The sequence below is a fragment of the Anopheles stephensi genome, chromosome 2, assembly GCF_013141755.1.
Source record: "Anopheles stephensi strain Indian chromosome 2, UCI_ANSTEP_V1.0, whole genome shotgun sequence".
Taxonomy (NCBI): domain Eukaryota; kingdom Metazoa; phylum Arthropoda; class Insecta; order Diptera; family Culicidae; genus Anopheles; species Anopheles stephensi.
In genome coordinates, this window is record NC_050202.1 from 40,120,895 (window position 1) to 40,138,638 (window position 17,744).

General features: G+C 46.8%; 2 protein-coding genes across 2 annotated transcripts; one reads left to right on the forward strand and one right to left on the reverse strand.

Moving 5' to 3' along the window:
* Nucleotides 1–358: 358 nt before the first annotated feature.
* On the reverse strand, nucleotides 359–1,687 carry LOC118507909 (integrator complex subunit 12-like). Its single transcript, XM_036047201.1, has one exon. It carries the CDS (start codon nucleotides 1,583–1,585, stop codon nucleotides 449–451), a length of 1,137 nt encoding a protein of 378 aa, XP_035903094.1. The 5' UTR covers nucleotides 1,586–1,687; the 3' UTR covers nucleotides 359–448.
* Nucleotides 1,688–2,004: 317 nt separating this feature from the next.
* LOC118507904 (serine-rich adhesin for platelets) lies at nucleotides 2,005–16,642 on the forward strand. The gene is made up of 7 exons (XM_036047159.1): nucleotides 2,005–2,534; nucleotides 6,940–7,448; nucleotides 7,595–7,757; nucleotides 7,832–12,476; nucleotides 12,625–12,742; nucleotides 12,944–13,089; nucleotides 15,010–16,642. The coding sequence occupies exons 2-7, from the start codon at nucleotides 7,237–7,239 to the stop codon at nucleotides 15,237–15,239; spliced, it is 5,514 nt and encodes a 1,837-aa protein (XP_035903052.1). The 5' UTR covers nucleotides 2,005–2,534; nucleotides 6,940–7,236; the 3' UTR covers nucleotides 15,240–16,642.
* The last annotated feature ends 1,102 nt before the right edge of the window (nucleotides 16,643–17,744 follow it).

Below are 17,744 nucleotides of genomic sequence, written 5' to 3' on the forward strand. Positions count from 1 at the left end.
TGGTTTCACTTGAACGGTGCAGTTGCATTTGTTTATTAGAATATAAATTTACATCCTTTAATTAAAGTTAAAATTATTAACTATTAAACCAAAAATATTGGCACTCCGTCGGCAAGCGCAAGCAATTGCTTTGATGTTTTCCACTAGTTAATACTTAAACTGCATACGATTTACACTATTCAAAGCTTTCAATATTGAAAACACTTAAATTTGAAAGGTTTTAAATTCGTAACTGAAAGTTCGTTTTTTGGTGTATTCAAATGGCGTGATAATATTCGCGGAGTTAACTATTAATTAGCCCGAATTGGTTGCGTTTTCTTGTTGTATTGAAATTTGAATTAATGATAGATTGAATGAATAAAATTAACTTGTCAACAACTACTTTATTCGTCATTTTGTCTCAATGCCGCGCAATACACTTTTTAATACGCCACTGCACGTTTTACATCTACTTATGCTTTCGCTTGCTGTCCTGCATTTTGGCCGCCTTTTTCTTCATCATTTGCAGCCGCTTATCGGCACTGATGATGTTTATACTTGGTGTACCAACGGCACTGGAAGCAGCGCTTCCAGCACCACCACCCGAAGATGACGACGACCCTCCTCCTCCTGCGCCACTGTTCGAAGACGATTTGGATGATCGATCGCGATCTCTTTCACGTTCACGATCGCGGTCACGATCGCGATCACGATCCCGGTCGCGATCTCGATCCCGTTCGCCCCGGTCACGGTCACGATCCCTATCACGCTCATGCGAAGAGTCGGACGATTTGCTTCCGCTTTTGGACGATTTGTGCTTGCTACTGCCGGACGAGCTCGAGCTGGACGAAGATTCGGCCGATTTGTTACTGCTGCCGCTGTTGCCTTTCGAGTGTGAGGTTGATTTTGATGCCGAGCTGCTAACCGTAGGCGACGGTGACGTTGCGATGGTAATCGGTGGTGTGGATACCAGCGCTGTAGCTGGCAGCTTGGTGACGGTTTGCTTGGTGCGGCACAAGGTGCAGTACCACGCATTCTCTTCGTCGTTAGCGTCTGCTTCCGAAATGACCGGTTTGTGGCATTCCTGGTGATATAGAGCGTGACAGTCGGCACACTCGACCAGCCGGTTCCGTGCACTAACGTCCATCAGGCGACACACGACGCACATCAGATCCTCCAGCTCCTTCAGTTTGTCTTCCTCCATGACGACATCGTCGTCCTCATCGTTACCCTCCAGGTCAGAGGTTGAGATCAGGATGGAACCGGACGGCATCGGCGGCATGGTCAGTGCTTCCGGTGCGCTCACGATACACTCGATCGTACCGCTTGCCATCGGTTCCGGATCCGGATCCACATTGATCACAGGAATGGGCTTCGGTTCAATCACCTTCTGTTTACGCACGTACAGATTGCTTCCCCCGGCAAGCGGTTCCTCGCCGAGATGTTTCTTGCTCAGGCTGTTAATGAGCGTTTTTCCACTGCCGTACCGTTGCTTGATGAGCTCGTCCAGAAGATTACGAATCTTTTCCGTCGCATCTGAGTGCGGTGAGTGGAGCAGTTTCAGCGCGTGTTTAAACGTTGGATCAATGTCCAACGTTGAAGCCATTGTTGAAGAAACAATTTAACCAAAAACGGCGAAGCTCTTACTAACCAGGAAAACAATAAACAACTTGCCAAATAAACAAATGTCAACGGCAGCTTTCGTTCTGTTTTGAGAGCATTTGACGTTTGATTTCGTTCAGTTGGAAAAAGTTTATGGCACATTCGTTCAAAAGCTTTCGTTTTTGAATTGATTTTTGGTGCTCTGGAAATTGCATTTGCGGATGGTTTCATTATTCTTTTATGGATACTTATAATAGCCAAAGATAAGTGCAAGGGTACGCATTTCAATACACATCAATCAATATTTACATTTTCTCATCTCTGATCGTGAAATAATACCACCACTGTCACACAGAAAGGTGGCGCGCCCGGTGGTCTCACCTTTGCCTCTATAGATGTTGATCAGCTGTCAAAGCGTGCGGAATTAGCAACCTTTCCCAGCTGTCGATCGGTTTTCCATGTGATTTTCTGAGTAGGTGCATGTGTGTTGCTGCTGTTGCTGTGCTAATTCCTCCAACGCGGCTAACTCTACGAAGCCGGCAGTACGATAGTAACACGCGAAAATCTGCCGGAGAATCACATACACAAACCATCGAAATTATTTCATCCCGAGCGGAACCGGTACGGTCAAAATCCCAGCAAGAAAGTGCGGCGGCAGAAACACGTGGACGATACCCGTAAAGTTCCCGCACCGTAGGACGACCGGAGCAGTATGTGTGCGTGTGTGTAGATGTGTGAGCGAAGCAGACTGTACAGCACCAATGCCGAAAAAGATCGGGCAAGGTGTTGAAAAGTGTGTGCTCCGGGATTCCTTGCTCAAGAGAGTAGCTGTGCTTTGCCGTTCCTTCAATCCCCACGACACGCGGGGCCCAGGATAGCCAGAATAGATGTGTTGGCATCCGGTGTTAAATTCGACCATCCATTGAAAACGCCGGGAGCCTTCGTTGTGTACGGTACGTGTTAGCTCTATGCATGGATTGTGTAGCGGCGGTGGTGTAAGGGTGTGTGTGAGTGTGTGTGTGATTGCGAGTGTATGGACAGTAGTGTTGAAACAGAGGTGCGCATGATGCGCAGGGACTGTTGTGGCGGGCTGACCCTCCGCTGTCAGGGAGGAATGCACCTTGCCTGGCGGAAATAATGCCGGCTTGCCTGGTTCTTACGCATACTGTTGCATTGCGTGAGAAGTTATATTCGGTTATGTTTCAATGCCGGGGAAAAGAGAGCTCTCCCGGTAAAACATACTAATGCTGTAGCATATGGTGGGGCGGCTTCGCGAAAGTGGTGCTGTTGGCGATTGATTTATGCTGAGGTGTGTTTGATAACGTGGAATCAAAACGTGTGCTCCCAAGTGAAAGGTTCGCACTCAAGGCGGATGTCAAACGAGTTCAGCCAACAGCAGCAGACGCAGCTGGTGGAGGATGTGATGTATTGGAGGAAGCAAGTGGCTGCGAAGAATGGAGCCGCGCATATGTAGAGTGGGGAGAATTGGGCGAGCTACGATGGTTTGATGATGTGTGCCGGGTGGATGGTTGGACTTTTCAGTTTTCAAGCATGGTTGCTTTGATGCTCTCACCAACTTCTTGCTACGCAACGACAATCTTCTATGGGAAATGATGTCCCGAAGACATCTCTAGCAAATCATTTGTACACAACAGTGCCGTTTAGCCTCTCTTAAAACTTGTGCAGGATTCATCTATCGTCTAGTGCCGTCTACCAAGGAATCTAATCGCTTTCACGGACACTTTGCGTAACGTGGCCGTCCTCATACGCGATCGCGAACAGCGTGTTGCGTTTTTTTGTGTGTGATTTCGTGTGTGCGTATGTGTGTGTTTGTCGGTGGGAAGGTGTTTCTGAAGCAAAGCTGCAACGGCCATCAACCTTCTCTTTGGCGACAGTATCTGTACCGCTAGTTTGGTGTGGTGCTCACGCCGGCACGATATTATTGGCCGATATGTTACGGTTGGTCATTTGGTCGCGCTTGAAGCAACTGCCGCAGCAACCGAAAGCGATGATGGTGTTGGTGGTTTCCATTTTGAGCAACGCCTGCCAGGATGTGTAGGGAATTGTGTATTTTTCGAACAAAGCGTTGGCCTCGTTTTTCCGCGTTGGCGATGTAAATTTTCACATCTTCCAATGCCGCAAAAGTGGACCACAAAGAAAACGATCCAACACCAACCGCACGGGGAACAATTTATCCTTCCCATCCTGTGTACCACCACCGCAATCAAGGGGAAAGTACAAGACGACGACGACGAATCGTTTTCTTTTTGATCGGTTCGCCTTCCTGCACAAGCGTCCCTTTCTGCGTTCGTTTAAACGCCGAGAGCGACCATCGCACCGATAGGTTCTGAGCTTTCTTTTTCCGTGAAAAGCAGGACAACACCCTTTCACCTTGCAACGATTGCAAAAAAAAAAAGGATCATTTGCTCTTTTTCCCCTTGGAAACGCATTTTGGCACATTTGTGAAACTTGAAACAAAGGTACAAAACAACGACCTGGTTGGAGTCTTTAATTTTGAAACAAAGAAATATTGGTGTGCTACCAAGCCGGCACATACAGCAACTTACGTTGCGGGTAGTTCATTACTAAAAGTAATTTGCTTTTGGAGCGTTTATTTTATGTTTTGTTGCGAAGCAAAGGAACCCCCACAATTTGACACAATCATAAACACAGTATACGGCGGCGCGCACATGGCTTTTCGATTCACAAACGTCACAGCCACGTGTTTTTGTTGATCTGTCAAATCGAACGAAGCCACCCGGGTTGGTTGGAATGGTGTGCGCGCGCGTTATCTTGGGATTGGGTCAGTTCTCGTGCCAATCGGTTAGTGTTAATGAAACTGAAGAAATCCCTCCATCATTGGTGGGTTTTTGCACATACTATTACCCCTGCAACATATGGGTCTGTTTGCGACAAGTGCCAGTAGCGTGGAGTACATTTAGCACTACCTGCGTCACCTTGCGTGCGCGAGCGCGTGTGTGTTTGAATGTGATTGACAACAGTCTTCCGACCTTCTCCCGCGTGGTGGAGTTTATCAGGCAGCTGGTTAGCGATTTGAAAATAAAACCGTTTTCCACCTTCAGACCTTCGCGTTGCATCACGTATCAGCCCCCTCTGTGAGAATACGCACACGAGGCAAAGTAAAAATGTCACGCTGTGTCGGGTGACGTCTATGTACTACGAATGATTATAAATCAGCCGTAGTGGTATGATATTTGCTTTCAAGCCATTCTGTTCTTTCATTGAACCAATAGATATTGATAAGAACTGCTGCTGTGTGCTGCGCGCAGCCGAAGTTCCTCGCATACGAATTGTATCTTTGGTTCATCTTCACAAAGAATGCACAACTGGCTCTTGTTTATGGTCGGTATTTATAGCATCGTCAACAAAGTGAAAATAACTTGTACCCCTAGTGTATTAATGTTAGTGCCGTGACTGCGCCCGGCTTGGATTTGTCAGTATCATCCTCCTGCTGTACGTCATTGGAAACGCCCGGCGGGGTCCGGTTTTGGCGGTATCTTACCAAGGCGACGGATATCGTCGAATTTCTACATGCGCAAATTCGTGGCATTGATCCGTATATGTTAATAAAAACGTGTGACGATCAAACCATTGGCGTAATGTTCTTACTCACGTACGCAAAATGGCACGTGACTTTATATTTTAATGTGTGAGGACAAACCATCTGACAGCCCCGATTGGTCTTGTTCGGTTTGGTCGACTGATGTCCTTTACCATGACGCGATGCGTCTAGTTGTGTAGATCGGGACGTATATGTATATTCGACACTATCGTGTATGGCAGTGATGTCAAACTCACACGGAAAATAATGGTGCTCAGGCCTGATTGCAAGTAGAAAAGTCTTTCGCAGGCCACATAGAAAACTATGGTTTCTAGAATTATGATTTTAACAATTTATCTTTTTTTAGAGTTGTATTGAATGATGACTTTGACGAGTGGTGTGCAATCAAGAGATACTATTCCTATCCTATCTCTTGTGCTGAAATCGAGCAGAATGTAGCTAATGGCTTGTTTAATGTAGAGGCCACTTGGCAAATACATGCGACTAAGCATAACCCCACAAGACAAAGTCTAGCGAAGTAACAAAATGACACGATCTTGGGTTCATGAAGCACGCACGAATATCCTGAATTCACGCCCAAAAGGGACTATCTGGGGATGCGCCATCCTTTTCCGGACCGCGTACGGATTGATATTGTCCCAAATTCGACTATTTTGCTCGTCCAAATACCCGTCATAAAGTCAAGAGGATACTCAATAGGCTCATCACTGAAGAAAGTGTTTCGATCCTGTGTTTTGGGGTGTGTTTCCTTATTCTTCCTTGGCACTAAACCCTCTAAAGGTCTCGGTTTGTCATTTCCAGCTTCCAGTGACTTGATTTTACCCTGTGTCTGATAGTCCTGCATACGGGAAGGCGTTGTGAAGACGGTTTTATCCCCATCCGCCAGCTTCGCCTCGTCGGTATGTCCACCTTGGAGAGGTGGATGAATCGGCTGCCTCGTCTTTTTGCCTAGATTTTTGTTACGTACATCGTCAATATTCCCGTTTGATTTTTGTACCGTATAGGAAGGACTTCCACGCCATGCACACGACGGGGCCCATGTTCGACATGTCTGGTGTATAGTTTGCACACAGCACTCTCTAGCACACCGAGAATAATCGCCCAAAAAGCGTTACCCATCGAACAGCATTTTTTCTGGTTCGTTAGTTCGGCGTTTATTTTTGCCTCACTCATGCCAAAGAAAGAAGAGCGCGACCTACGAAAGAAAGGTGAGGAGATGCTTGCTGTCGGTGCATTGGGTTTTTCATTATCGATACCCCACTAATTATGCAATTGAACAGTTTGTCTCGGACGTTCGATACTACCACTCAGCTACTACACATCCGCGCACATGCCGTGCTGGGTTGGGTGGGTAAAATTAGAAGGAAGCTGAATGCTTGCTTTCCTTTTCCCAGCACAGCATTATTTCTAACGCAGTGTGGTGCACCTAACGCTTTTGGTGCAGTTGTTGCTAGTACTACTCCGGCTGGTTCATGTTTGCTTGACAAACAGTGCAACAGGTCTCGGTGACAAAAGCAGCATCAGCCACAGCGAAAAAAAACGAAGAAAAACATTACAACAGCATCACATACTTTGCTGGCGTACATGTAGTTTAGCGTAAATCGACTACTTCGTGGAACAGTAGGCACTACGCCGGCGGGTTAGTTTCAACGAAGCAAGCGGTGAAGTTTATCGTGACATTTGCCCATACAAGTTGACATATGAAGCATCTTTAGAGAAATATATTGCGCGTAATCATAATGCGGTTTTCCTTTTTTCCGTTATTTCTTTCACAGTTTAGGGCTACCGAATTGTAGCGGACAGCTGCAGCGATACTACAGGTTATAGTGCGATCTCGGTTCTGAGAGCAATATTTCAGAACCGAGAGGTGTAGTTAAACGAATTTGGGAACATCTACGAAAGCCAGAGAAAGCATACGAAAATCGCCAGGAGCTTTGGTGGGAGTCTAGTTGTTCCGGTGCATTGTTGCACGCGGAAGTGGGAGAATTAGTCTTTCACACACACACACAAACCAAAGTCTGTCAATTGAAGTGTCGAACAAGTTGTTTGCCAAGACCGGGGATCAGGAAATCATGATAAATCTCTCCACGTCGGCAGCGGCACATGCATACGCTTGTCGTACTGGCGGAAGCGGAATGGTAGTAGGCAGAGGTGTGCCAAACAGTCGAGGTATCCGTTCGCTTACGGCGGCAGTTGCTGGGACAGACAACACGATGGAAACGGGCGTTGGAGGCTTGGAAATGCTCAACCAAGGATACGGCAGCATTGGCTTCCGTAACAATCGGTTAGTATCTTCGACTACACTCGGCAAGGAGTGCATGTGTTGTTTAGTGCCATTCGACCTATCTCTATCTTATTTATTTGTGCACGGCGCATCTTCGATCGGCATCGATGCGGATCGTGTACCAACACGGGGTTGTACGAGTGCAGGTTTCAGTACGAAATACCCACGGTTGGCCAGCACTATGGAAATGCCTTTCATCTGGCGGAAGATGATGAAGAGGTGCGCGATTTTCTCGTCGAACATGAACGTTACGGCACCGATGTGCACAACGTCGTCATGGAGGAACACATCGCTGAGGATGAGGATGAGGTGAGTTTTAATTGTCGGACCGTATTTAATCTATAACTATAAATGATATGCGTTGGTTCTGTGATGCTTCGCAGGAGGAGGATATCGAAATGTCCACTGCAGTCGAGGTGATATCGATTGATCCAAATTGTGATTACGACACAGATGACGAAGAGGATGATGGGGAGGAAGAGGATGAGCACGAGAACGAGGAAGATGTAAAATGTGGGATCGATGCAGTACAACAGTATACAAATGTTGAATCGGGAAAAGAGGCCACTTACCTCCAGCCGCTCTCGAGCCAAAACTTCGCAATGTCTAACGTTGCACACAATGTGGCGGTACCGGTGGATTGGAAACCGGCTGTGTTAGAAATCGATGGTGAAGTGTGCGGAGCGTACAGTAGTGTTCGTGACATGAAGGATGAGCTGGTGGAAACCGTAAATCGCAGTAGAAGTAGAAATAGTAGTAATACTGAAAGCAGTTCCACTAGCAGCAGCAGTTCTAGTCGAGATAGCAGCACAAGCAGCACGCATGCCTCCGATAAAGATAGCTGCATTCAATTACCTTTTGTCTCCACCCGGCAACCGGATGCGCAAGAGAAGGGGGGTGCCTTGGTGCACCAGTACCACCACGAACCGTACCATTCCGAAGAAGAGGTAGACGAGGAAGAAGATGAGGATGAAGAGGATGATGATCCTGGTTTAGATTTTAGCCCCTCGAAAAATACACTTTGGGAGCTTCCGGCCAAACTGCTTCAGGATACGTCGGGCCCAAAGAAATCCAAAGCACAACCGCACGGGCGCCGGAAACGTAGCTCCGCTAGTCAACGGCAATCTTTCTCGATGCCTCATTCGCCGGTTGGTGCCGGAACGGTTGAGAGTGGTCCGGTGACCGGTGGTGGTGGATTGCTACCGACCAGCCTAAGCTTTGACGATCTCGATTCGCTCGTTTGCGATCTGAGCCCGTTGAAAAATGTGCCCACTGGAAAAGCTTCAAATCACGAGCACGAGGAAGAGGATGATTTGCTAGCCGATCCGCTGGCAAATGCATCCAATTTCGATCTAACTGCATATATTACTGGGGACGATGATTCCGCGGCGCCCTGTTGCGAGACAAATGGGCTGCGTAAAGTTGAACCGGTGCAGTCCCCGCCGAAGCGTGTCCTTCCTAAATCGCGGGGAAAAGAACTGAAGGTGCTTCGTCAGCATATGCTGCCTCTGGAACATCAGCATAACGACGCCGAACCAGAACCGATGTCGAACGTTAAACGGGACAGCGCAGCAAAAGCGGTCCGGAAGCTAACGATGGACGACGCTGAAAGTAGTGATGCAGAAGATGAGCAAATAGCACAACAAACCAATAGTAAAAGAGTTGAAAATCGAAACGAAACAAGAGGGCTACGAAGAGGAAGTAAACGAAAATTAGTGGACGACACCGATAAGGACCCTACGTGGAACCCGAACGGTGGCAGCAGCAGTAGCAGTAGCAGCGGTAAATCCAAACTTGAACCTAAGGTAGCTCAGCAAAAGCAGTCAACGACAAGTTGCGCTACTAGTTCGGTTGGTGTAGGACAGAATGTTTCTACTAGTAAACCAGTCGCTGGTAGTTATCAGTGTAGTAGCAGTAGTGAAGAGGGTGAAAAACTGTCTTCAAAGCCAACGCCTTCTGCAATGGTGAAGAAGGGCATGAAGTTTGGACAAGTGATAAAGACGGAGTCATCAGCTACACGATCTCAAGCTCCTGGTAGTATATCGAAAAAGTCTCCTGCTGCTACCCCTAAACCGGTTGACGGCCCTACGAAAGTGGAAGGTGGTCGCGATCATCATCATCAAGTGCACACGAATGTTTACCGTAAGAAGACCAACGTGAAACTAGACCACGACTACTGCTCACCCAAGCGGGGCTCGCTTGCACTAGCGATAACCGGTGGCAGTGTCCCAGGATCGGCCAATGGCGCAGTTACCAGTGGCCAACCTCGCAAAACCATTGAGATTCCGTTTCTGCTGCCAACGAAAGAGCAGCTACGGCAGGAACGCAAATTGCAGAAGGAACGGAAGCGCGCCGACCAAACAACTACGGTGGGGGCAGCCAAAAAGCAGCCGTTGGTACAATCTGGTGCGAATTCCACGTCGTCTGATAATGGGAAAGATAAGCAAGTCCAGCAGCACCGAGATGGCAGTGTTGCTGCGAGTAAGAGTGCGCACAAGATAGCAGCATCTTCGCGCAGTAACGGTCTGTTATCCAATAATTCGCTGGACGAGCACGCCCTGCTGCCGACATCCGAAGGGAAACGAACTGATGTAAATAAAACGTGTGTAAATAGGATCGCTACTCCAGTCGGCAGCAGCAGTGGTGGCGCTAATGAAGTTAGCCAATCGGACGAGCGCGTATTGGATGTGGTGAAGAAGTGTGCGACGCCGCTTCCTAATGCCTTCGGAGGCAGCAGTATGAAACGGCAGGTTTCACTGTTAAAGATAAATCAGCCCATTGCAGCAGCGACGGTGGCAGCAGTCACGATACCACCGGCCAAAGCTGATGGTGTCACAACGAGTCATGTGAGTAACAGTAACGGTGCACAGGTGAACACCGGTGATACGATAAGCAACAGCCAGCAAGAAACGATTGCAACTCGCAAAGCCGACTCGACGACGCACCATGAAGTTTCGGAAGCGAGCAAGCACGAAGTGGTAGTGCGTAAAAAGCTCAACTTACAGGAGTACAAAAAGCGCCGTGAACATCCGGAGTCTACGCCAGAAGGTGGTTCAAAGGCAAGTGTCCCTAGCATCCGCCAGCAAAGTGTTAGCAAGGACAGTAGTAGTACGAGTAATGATAGTCCGGTAAACTCTTCAAGCGGGTATAGCAATAGTGGTAAGTGTTCGGTGTTAAATGGTGTGGGGATGGTGAAACCAGAACCACCGACCCAGATAGCCAAGCCAGACAAGCAATCGCTGCAGCAGAATAGCCACAAACCCCAGGCTCCGCTGGATCCTATCTCTGCCGCAAAGATGAAAGCATTGCGCATGCAGCAGCTGAAGAAAGAGGCAGCAATCAAATCGAACGAAGTGAAACTCAGCCAAAAAACCATCCCTCTTATGCCGATTCTACCGCTGGCACAGATCACCTCGCTTGAGTTCGACGAGCACGGCAATCCGTTACCGTTGGACGAAGCATCCAGCAAAGCAAGAGCAGAGTTGGCCAATGCTGCAAACGATTCGTTAAAGTTGCATCCGGATTACGAGGAAATCATCATCGTTTCAATCGGTTGCAACACATCCCTTACGATAGAACCTTCTGAGAAAGACGTCCAAACGGACGTCAATCACCTTCCAAGCAGTGTGGAGGATGGTCAGCGTCAGCATCAGCACAATTCAAAGCATGAATCGGGCTCGGAAAAGGAAGCGACACGACTGTTGAACATATCGGACACCATCAAACGATGCTGCCCGTCGGTCGACACAATGCCCGGCAGTTCGCTCATTGCCAGCATACAGGAGGTGATGATAAAGAAATCAAACAAAAGCACATCCAATCACCACGGTCCAATCGGCACGGATGCATCGCTCGCGGAGGGTGCAGTAACACTGAAAGCCGAAACAATGCCAGCAGCTTCATCTGCAAATGCGGCAAGTAATGTTGGTGTATCGGCGCGTGACCAGCAACAGTATGTGCTGCACCAGACCTCACCGTACGTGGGCGTATCGCCTCCGAGTTCTTTCTCGCCGGGCAAACCAGAACGGGCACAAACAACAAACGCTCGTACGATGGGTGGTGCCAGTCCGGCCAAACAAAGTCGCACCTCAAAGGTGCATTCTTGCCCTCCTGTTTCTGCGACCACTACTACTACTGTGGTAACGACACAGACCGACACAGATGCCACCGCCGTGGCAGAACACGGCGAAGACAAAGTGATCATGCATTTGCGAAAAGATCGCGTACGGGCACAGCGCATCGATGCAGCAACACAAACCGAACCGTGCGGTCGGTTTCCTCCGCTGTGTAAGCTTTCTCTCCCGAGCGTGTTACCGATTGATGACAGCAGCAGCAGCAGCAGCAGTAAGGATTCTTCTTCCACTAATCTTGCTAGACAGCAGCGCGAGCAGCAGAAGCGCCCCGAACGGCGGCGATCGTACCGTCGGCACCGTCACCGACACGGTAGCGAATCCGAGCTATCCGATGCAGATTCGGATGCAACGGCCGATCGCGGTCTGTCTAGTCGCTCAAAATCGCACCGAGAACAGCAGCATCATAGGGCGCGGGATCGCCACAGCCACAGTCACAGTCGCAGCCGCAGTCGGCATCGTTCCTCACGACGCCGATCTTCGTGTTCGTCTGGTTCGCGATCGCGTTCGCGCAGTGGTTACTCTTCTCGCGTGCATCCTAACCATCAGCAGCAGCCGCACGGTATTGCCAGTGGCGGCGGATGCAACAACAACAGCAGCCGCTATTCGCGCAGTCGCCGAAAATCGCGCACGTGCTCGAGGTCGTCCTCCTCGACGTCATCGTCCCGGTACGGTAGTCGTGGCCGCCGCTCGCTGTCGTCCTCCTCCTCCACCAGCTCGATGTCGTCCTCGGATGCGTCCGATAGTGGTCGTCGTCATGGTGCGGTGCATCGTTCGCGCAGTCGCTCCCGCTCGCCACGATCCCGTTCCCGGTCGGGCAAACGGTCGAGTTCGCCCGACCGTCAACACTTTCACGCGCGAGAGCGTGTCAACAACCATCGTCGTGCAATCTCACCGGGTAAGTAGTGAGCTTTTGGGGGAGAGCGCCTTTTTTTAGCACGCATTATTATTTTTTATCGAAGAAATTCACCAAGTGTCATGGAGCATATCGTTTTTGGACTAATCTCAAGCACACGCCTCTACTCTGACCATCTTTTCCATTACAGAGCGCAACATTGTGTACGTCGGTCGGTTAGAGAGCACCGTAAGCAAAGAAGATCTACAGCAGAAATTCCAACCGTACGGTAAAATTGTCAAAATTACTTTGCACGTCAAGGCCAATGGGTAAGTGTGTGTTTGTGTGTGTGTGTGTGTAGTCTATTTTCTACCATGTCTGGAGTTGCGCCGACCCATTTTCACACAACTAGGGCAGCAGCCCCGACAGCAGCTACTCTAGACGCGTCGCTGTAGTGTGTCTTTATTTAAATCTGCCCCAAAAAGCTTTTTCTGACGTGATGTTTGTCTGTTTGCGTTTTGCTCTCCTAGCTCTCGGTACGGGTTTGTGACGTTCGAGAAACCGCAGCATGCGTACGATGCAATCGATGCTTGCGGAACTGATCCTAACCTGCGGAATTACGACGTCAGTTTTGGCGGACGCCGAGCGTTCTGTCGCACACAGTACGCGGATTTGGGTAAGTGTCAAAGCGTATGACTAACTATCTGTGAAAAGGATTCATGTCACAAAAAAGTTTGTTTCGAACCTAATGAGGAGGAACGTTCCGTGCGATATTTGGTTGATACAGTGTGTAACATAATTATATACTTTTTTTCCTTCGAGGGATACAAAAATCTTGATACATTGAATTGAAAGGATTGGACGGTCCTTTAAATATTGTTTTCCCTTAAAATAGTATTTTTGAAGGTTGTTTTGCAACCCACGCTATAAAAATTTGTTTTTTTTTTTAATTATTTCGTGCATAAGGCTGGTGGCACAGCTCCATCGTACGGTTTTTCACGCAAGGTTTTGTATGGGATTTGACGAAGATTGATTGCTGATGGACAATCACGTTGATTGTTCGAGATTGCATCATAATCTCGAAATCAGTGCACCCAGATATAAACACAGCGTCTCACAATAATGTAGAATACTAATATGTTTTGTTTGAATTTTTCTGGTACCAAAGAAAAGACATCGGTACTTTCCGCTCAAAGGAAAAGAGTAAAAATAAATAGAAATACTCTTCCCCCAAAGCCTTTAACGCAAATACTTTAATTAGGCCTTTAACAAAACAGTCCTCGGTGGGAGTTGTCAAAAGATTCGTGTTGTCCGCAGAAATCGGATAGGGTAACTGCTCCAGTTTTCGGCAGTTTCTCTATTTTCGGCAGGTCTGCAAACATAGCCAAATATTGCGTAAAATAGCAAAACAAATGTATTTTCAACTACTTTTAAAGGAATACATCATTGTTTATTCTTTAAATATGAAGTTTTGACGCATTCGGATCGACATTTACCGAAATATTGAAATTTTTGTGCCGAGCTCAAAACATTCCGTCCGATTTGCTTTGTGCCGATAGTTCGGCAGTTCTGAGATTTAGCAAACTAGAGCTTAAAAAATGAGGTTTTGAGATTTTTCTGAACTATAAAATTAGTTAAAAATTTATTCAAAATTCATTGAGATTTTAAAAATCCGATAAATGATTAATTTTTCACTTTAAAGACTGACGAAAATAGGTATAAGATAAATGTTGATTTTTGACAGCTCAATTCAGTGCAATTTCAGAGCGATTTTCGAGAGACGTCAAAATCTGGAAGTAAAAGTGGAAAATTGTTTAAATTATATTTCGTTAGCTAATTTCACCTTTTCAAGTGTTTCGAATCGTGTATTCGCGATGCCTAATACAGCCTGCCCAAAATAGGAGAAAACCAATGTTTGCTTGTTTGCTAATATTTCTTAAAAACTGATTTTAATCAATAAATCATGTATGCTGCACCATTCTTTGATAGTTTTACAACCAAAATAATACCACCTGCAATCAAAATTATTGAGTTTAATAATTGTAATTGTATTTTTTTCTGATCAGCTGCACTAACGTGCCGAAAACTGGTACAGTTGCCCTAGCTTCAAGATTGTTCTTAGTGTTCTTCGCCGTTCGAACACGTTCATTTGCACTAGTTTAATGCATCCAAGAAACTCTGAAAAACTTGTCTTTCTTATCCATGCTAACGCCATGTGATATTCGATCGTCTGGAACGGATTTTACTCGTCATGAAAGGGTTTATTGTATATTTGCTTACTTATTTTGACTTCAGACGTGTCAATGAAGTATACCTATAGTTGTGCTACGCACTGTAAAACAGACTTTTAAACTGCATTTCCTACCGTGTCCGTGTTTCGTTTCATGTTCATGAAAAAATTCAACCAAATTTCTCTCGCAAGATGTTTTCGGCTGGCAAACGTTCAAGAAACCGACACTACCAATCCACGTGCTTCAAACCTTAATTATGCGAAGATTCGAAATGAAGATGAAATGAATGAAACTAATGGAAAACTTTTGTACCTTTTTTTTTTGTTCTTCAATTCACTCACGACGACTGCGCAACTTTTGTAAAGACGGAGAAGTGTCCAACGATCACGATCATCTGATGCCATACGTAACGCTCGATGGGTCGCTACTGCTTCCCGCCCGGGGACCCCTTCCCTACAGTGTCCCAGCCGTCTGCCACAAGGAACCGATGATGTACGGGGGCGGTGCGATGATAAGCGGCAGCGGCACCGGCGGCGAAAGCTTCGACGATTTGCTGAAGAAGTTCAAGAAGGAGATATGTGCACGAAGAACATGACCTCGCTGCTGCTGGTTAGACAGGAAGTCAGATTGGGAGTGGGGCCAGCATCACCATCACCATCATCAACGGCAGGACACCCGCCACGACGACAAGCCAGGGTTTCGTAGAGATGGGAAAGTCGAAGTATTGTTAGGAACAGTTTTCCTCTATATTCATTCTACCTCATGTTTCACAACAATAAGCGCGTTTCGGTTCGATGTGTGCGTGCAGAATGATGCAGGACGAGCGGCGCGCAGCGCATTAGAACTAAGCGCAAGGCAACACACAATTGGGCTGACTGAATGGAAAAGGCAAATGAAAATATCTGTGATTGTTTCAATGGAAATCCTGTCGTTGTTGCGTTGTTTGGCGTTAACAGGTGTCGGCGGTGGCTGCTCTGAAATGGAAGGAAGATTCTAGGGTTTACCGAACGCAGCAAACACACACAGTAGTAGCGCTACGTAGTCTCTCTATCTCTATCTTAAAACGCGTGATCCGTCGTTCGCGTTTGTTTGAGTTTGCCATTTAACTGTGGTCGCGAACGCGCTCATTTGGTTGGTTCGATATTGATGCTTAAGTTGTTCCACTGCCGAACCCTCCCTCAAAACTCCTCCCCGAGTTAGGAAGTTGAGTTGTACAGTTTATGCTCTAGTGGTAGTAGTAGTAGTAGTAGTGGAAGTAGGAAGAAGCAGCAAGGATTAATTGCAATAGGAAGGTGTCATGTGCGCACTGTCGCCGCCGCCGCTGCTGCAAGAAGTGCGAAGAAGTAGGGCGTGAAAAAGAAAATATTTGGATTGGTTTCCATTCTCTCACGGCGCAAGCCTTTTTAAAGCCACGGTCTGCTTTGTGTTTGGTTAGAAGAGGAAAAACAGTTCCACTTGTTTACCATTGTTCCCGCCCGCCTGTCGCGCAATCCTCAACGAACTTAGTCTGCGTTAGCGTAGGTATTTTTATTTCCCTTGCTTCTTTGTTGTGTGTTGTCGCCACACATGTGAGATGTGCACGCGTAAAGACAATATTGGAAAGGCATTTTTGTTTTTTAAACTAAAAACTCAACACACGCATCCATCCAAAGCAGCGAAATGTAGCGGCGGGCGCGGCACGATCATAGTGTGAGCGAACAACATACAAAAAAGGGGCACTAGGATTTCTTTTCTTTTTTATTACTTTGTTTTTGTTCCAATATTGTGTTGTATTATATGCATACTGGGCGAAGTTAGTCAATGTATGAAATTTACCAATTAAATTCCGCGTCGCTATCATCGCGAAACATACAGATATAGGCTTTGAAATTTTCCAATTGTGTTCTTCTGTTGTCTCGGTGTTTTTTTTTTGTATATTCTGTAGCGTTTAGGATACATATTTTTTGAAATAAAAATTGCAACACGGCAAAAGTAAATAAAAGATTGCGGAGAACGAAATGCTCGCATGGAAGCTGTGTTGCTTAAAGCGAAAGAAAGGAAAGGGATACGCTAACGCGTGTTGCACGTTGGGCTTATGCCGGGATACTAGAGTCGGGCACTCGACAAAGTTTAAACAGTTTCAAACTGCTATTGCTACTGTTTTCTAAAACCGGCCACGGACCGGGTGTTAATGAAGAAATTGAGCTTTTTACAATGACGAAGCTTACGAGGTACTAGGCGTCTCCATCGGAACATTCGATTCGGGCAGTCCGTCGGGCAGAATGTAGTTGGTTTCTAAAAAGATGCAGCCAATTATGCACTTATTGAGGTATTTTATTTAATATCTTGCTATTTGTTGAAGGTAGCAAGCAGCTCCGTTCATTTACACAACATTTTCAGCAGAACAGAGACAGGGCAGACGCGTCTATCTCGCAGAGGATCAAGCCGACGTTGAGCGCGTCAGCGGGGTCAGCACATTGATCCCCTTAGTCCCCTTATCGTTGTGGTACCCTATCAATTCGTGCTGTTCTTTCTTCTAAAATAGAACGCATAAGGCCACAAAACACAAAGCTTTCAATCAAATAAGGCGGGTCGTGAGACGTGTCTGAGGAGAGTCGTCGGACAAAACACACCGTTCTGAGGGTCGATCAGAACTGTATGGAGGTTAAATATTGGAGATCATCTGCAAATCTGGGTATCAGATTAAATATCGGAGGGCCACGGGAAAAATGTGTTTCGGTTTGTAGTGGTAGATCGGCCAGATGTAAACTGATAGTGTTGGGAGGTTTGGGGATCGCAACATTTGTTGATTAAATCCCTAAAAGGATTGAAATCGGCTTGAATCCTGGTGGTGATTCTTTGCCGATCCCAAAGTCAGTTAATCCCGTGGATTAATCCACGCTGATCCAAGATTTACATTGGACATCACGCTACCAAGCGATGTAAAGATCCAACCGATTCAAATAGCTTGGCACTATCGTATACAGATGATCATTACTAATTACTGTATCCTTTTAAAAGGATCTCGAATTGATTAAGATCCTATTTTGAATTTAGGAAGAACCCAATTTCCAAAGTGACGGAATTTCGTTAAGATAAAAGCAGGAACAAACCGTCAGTT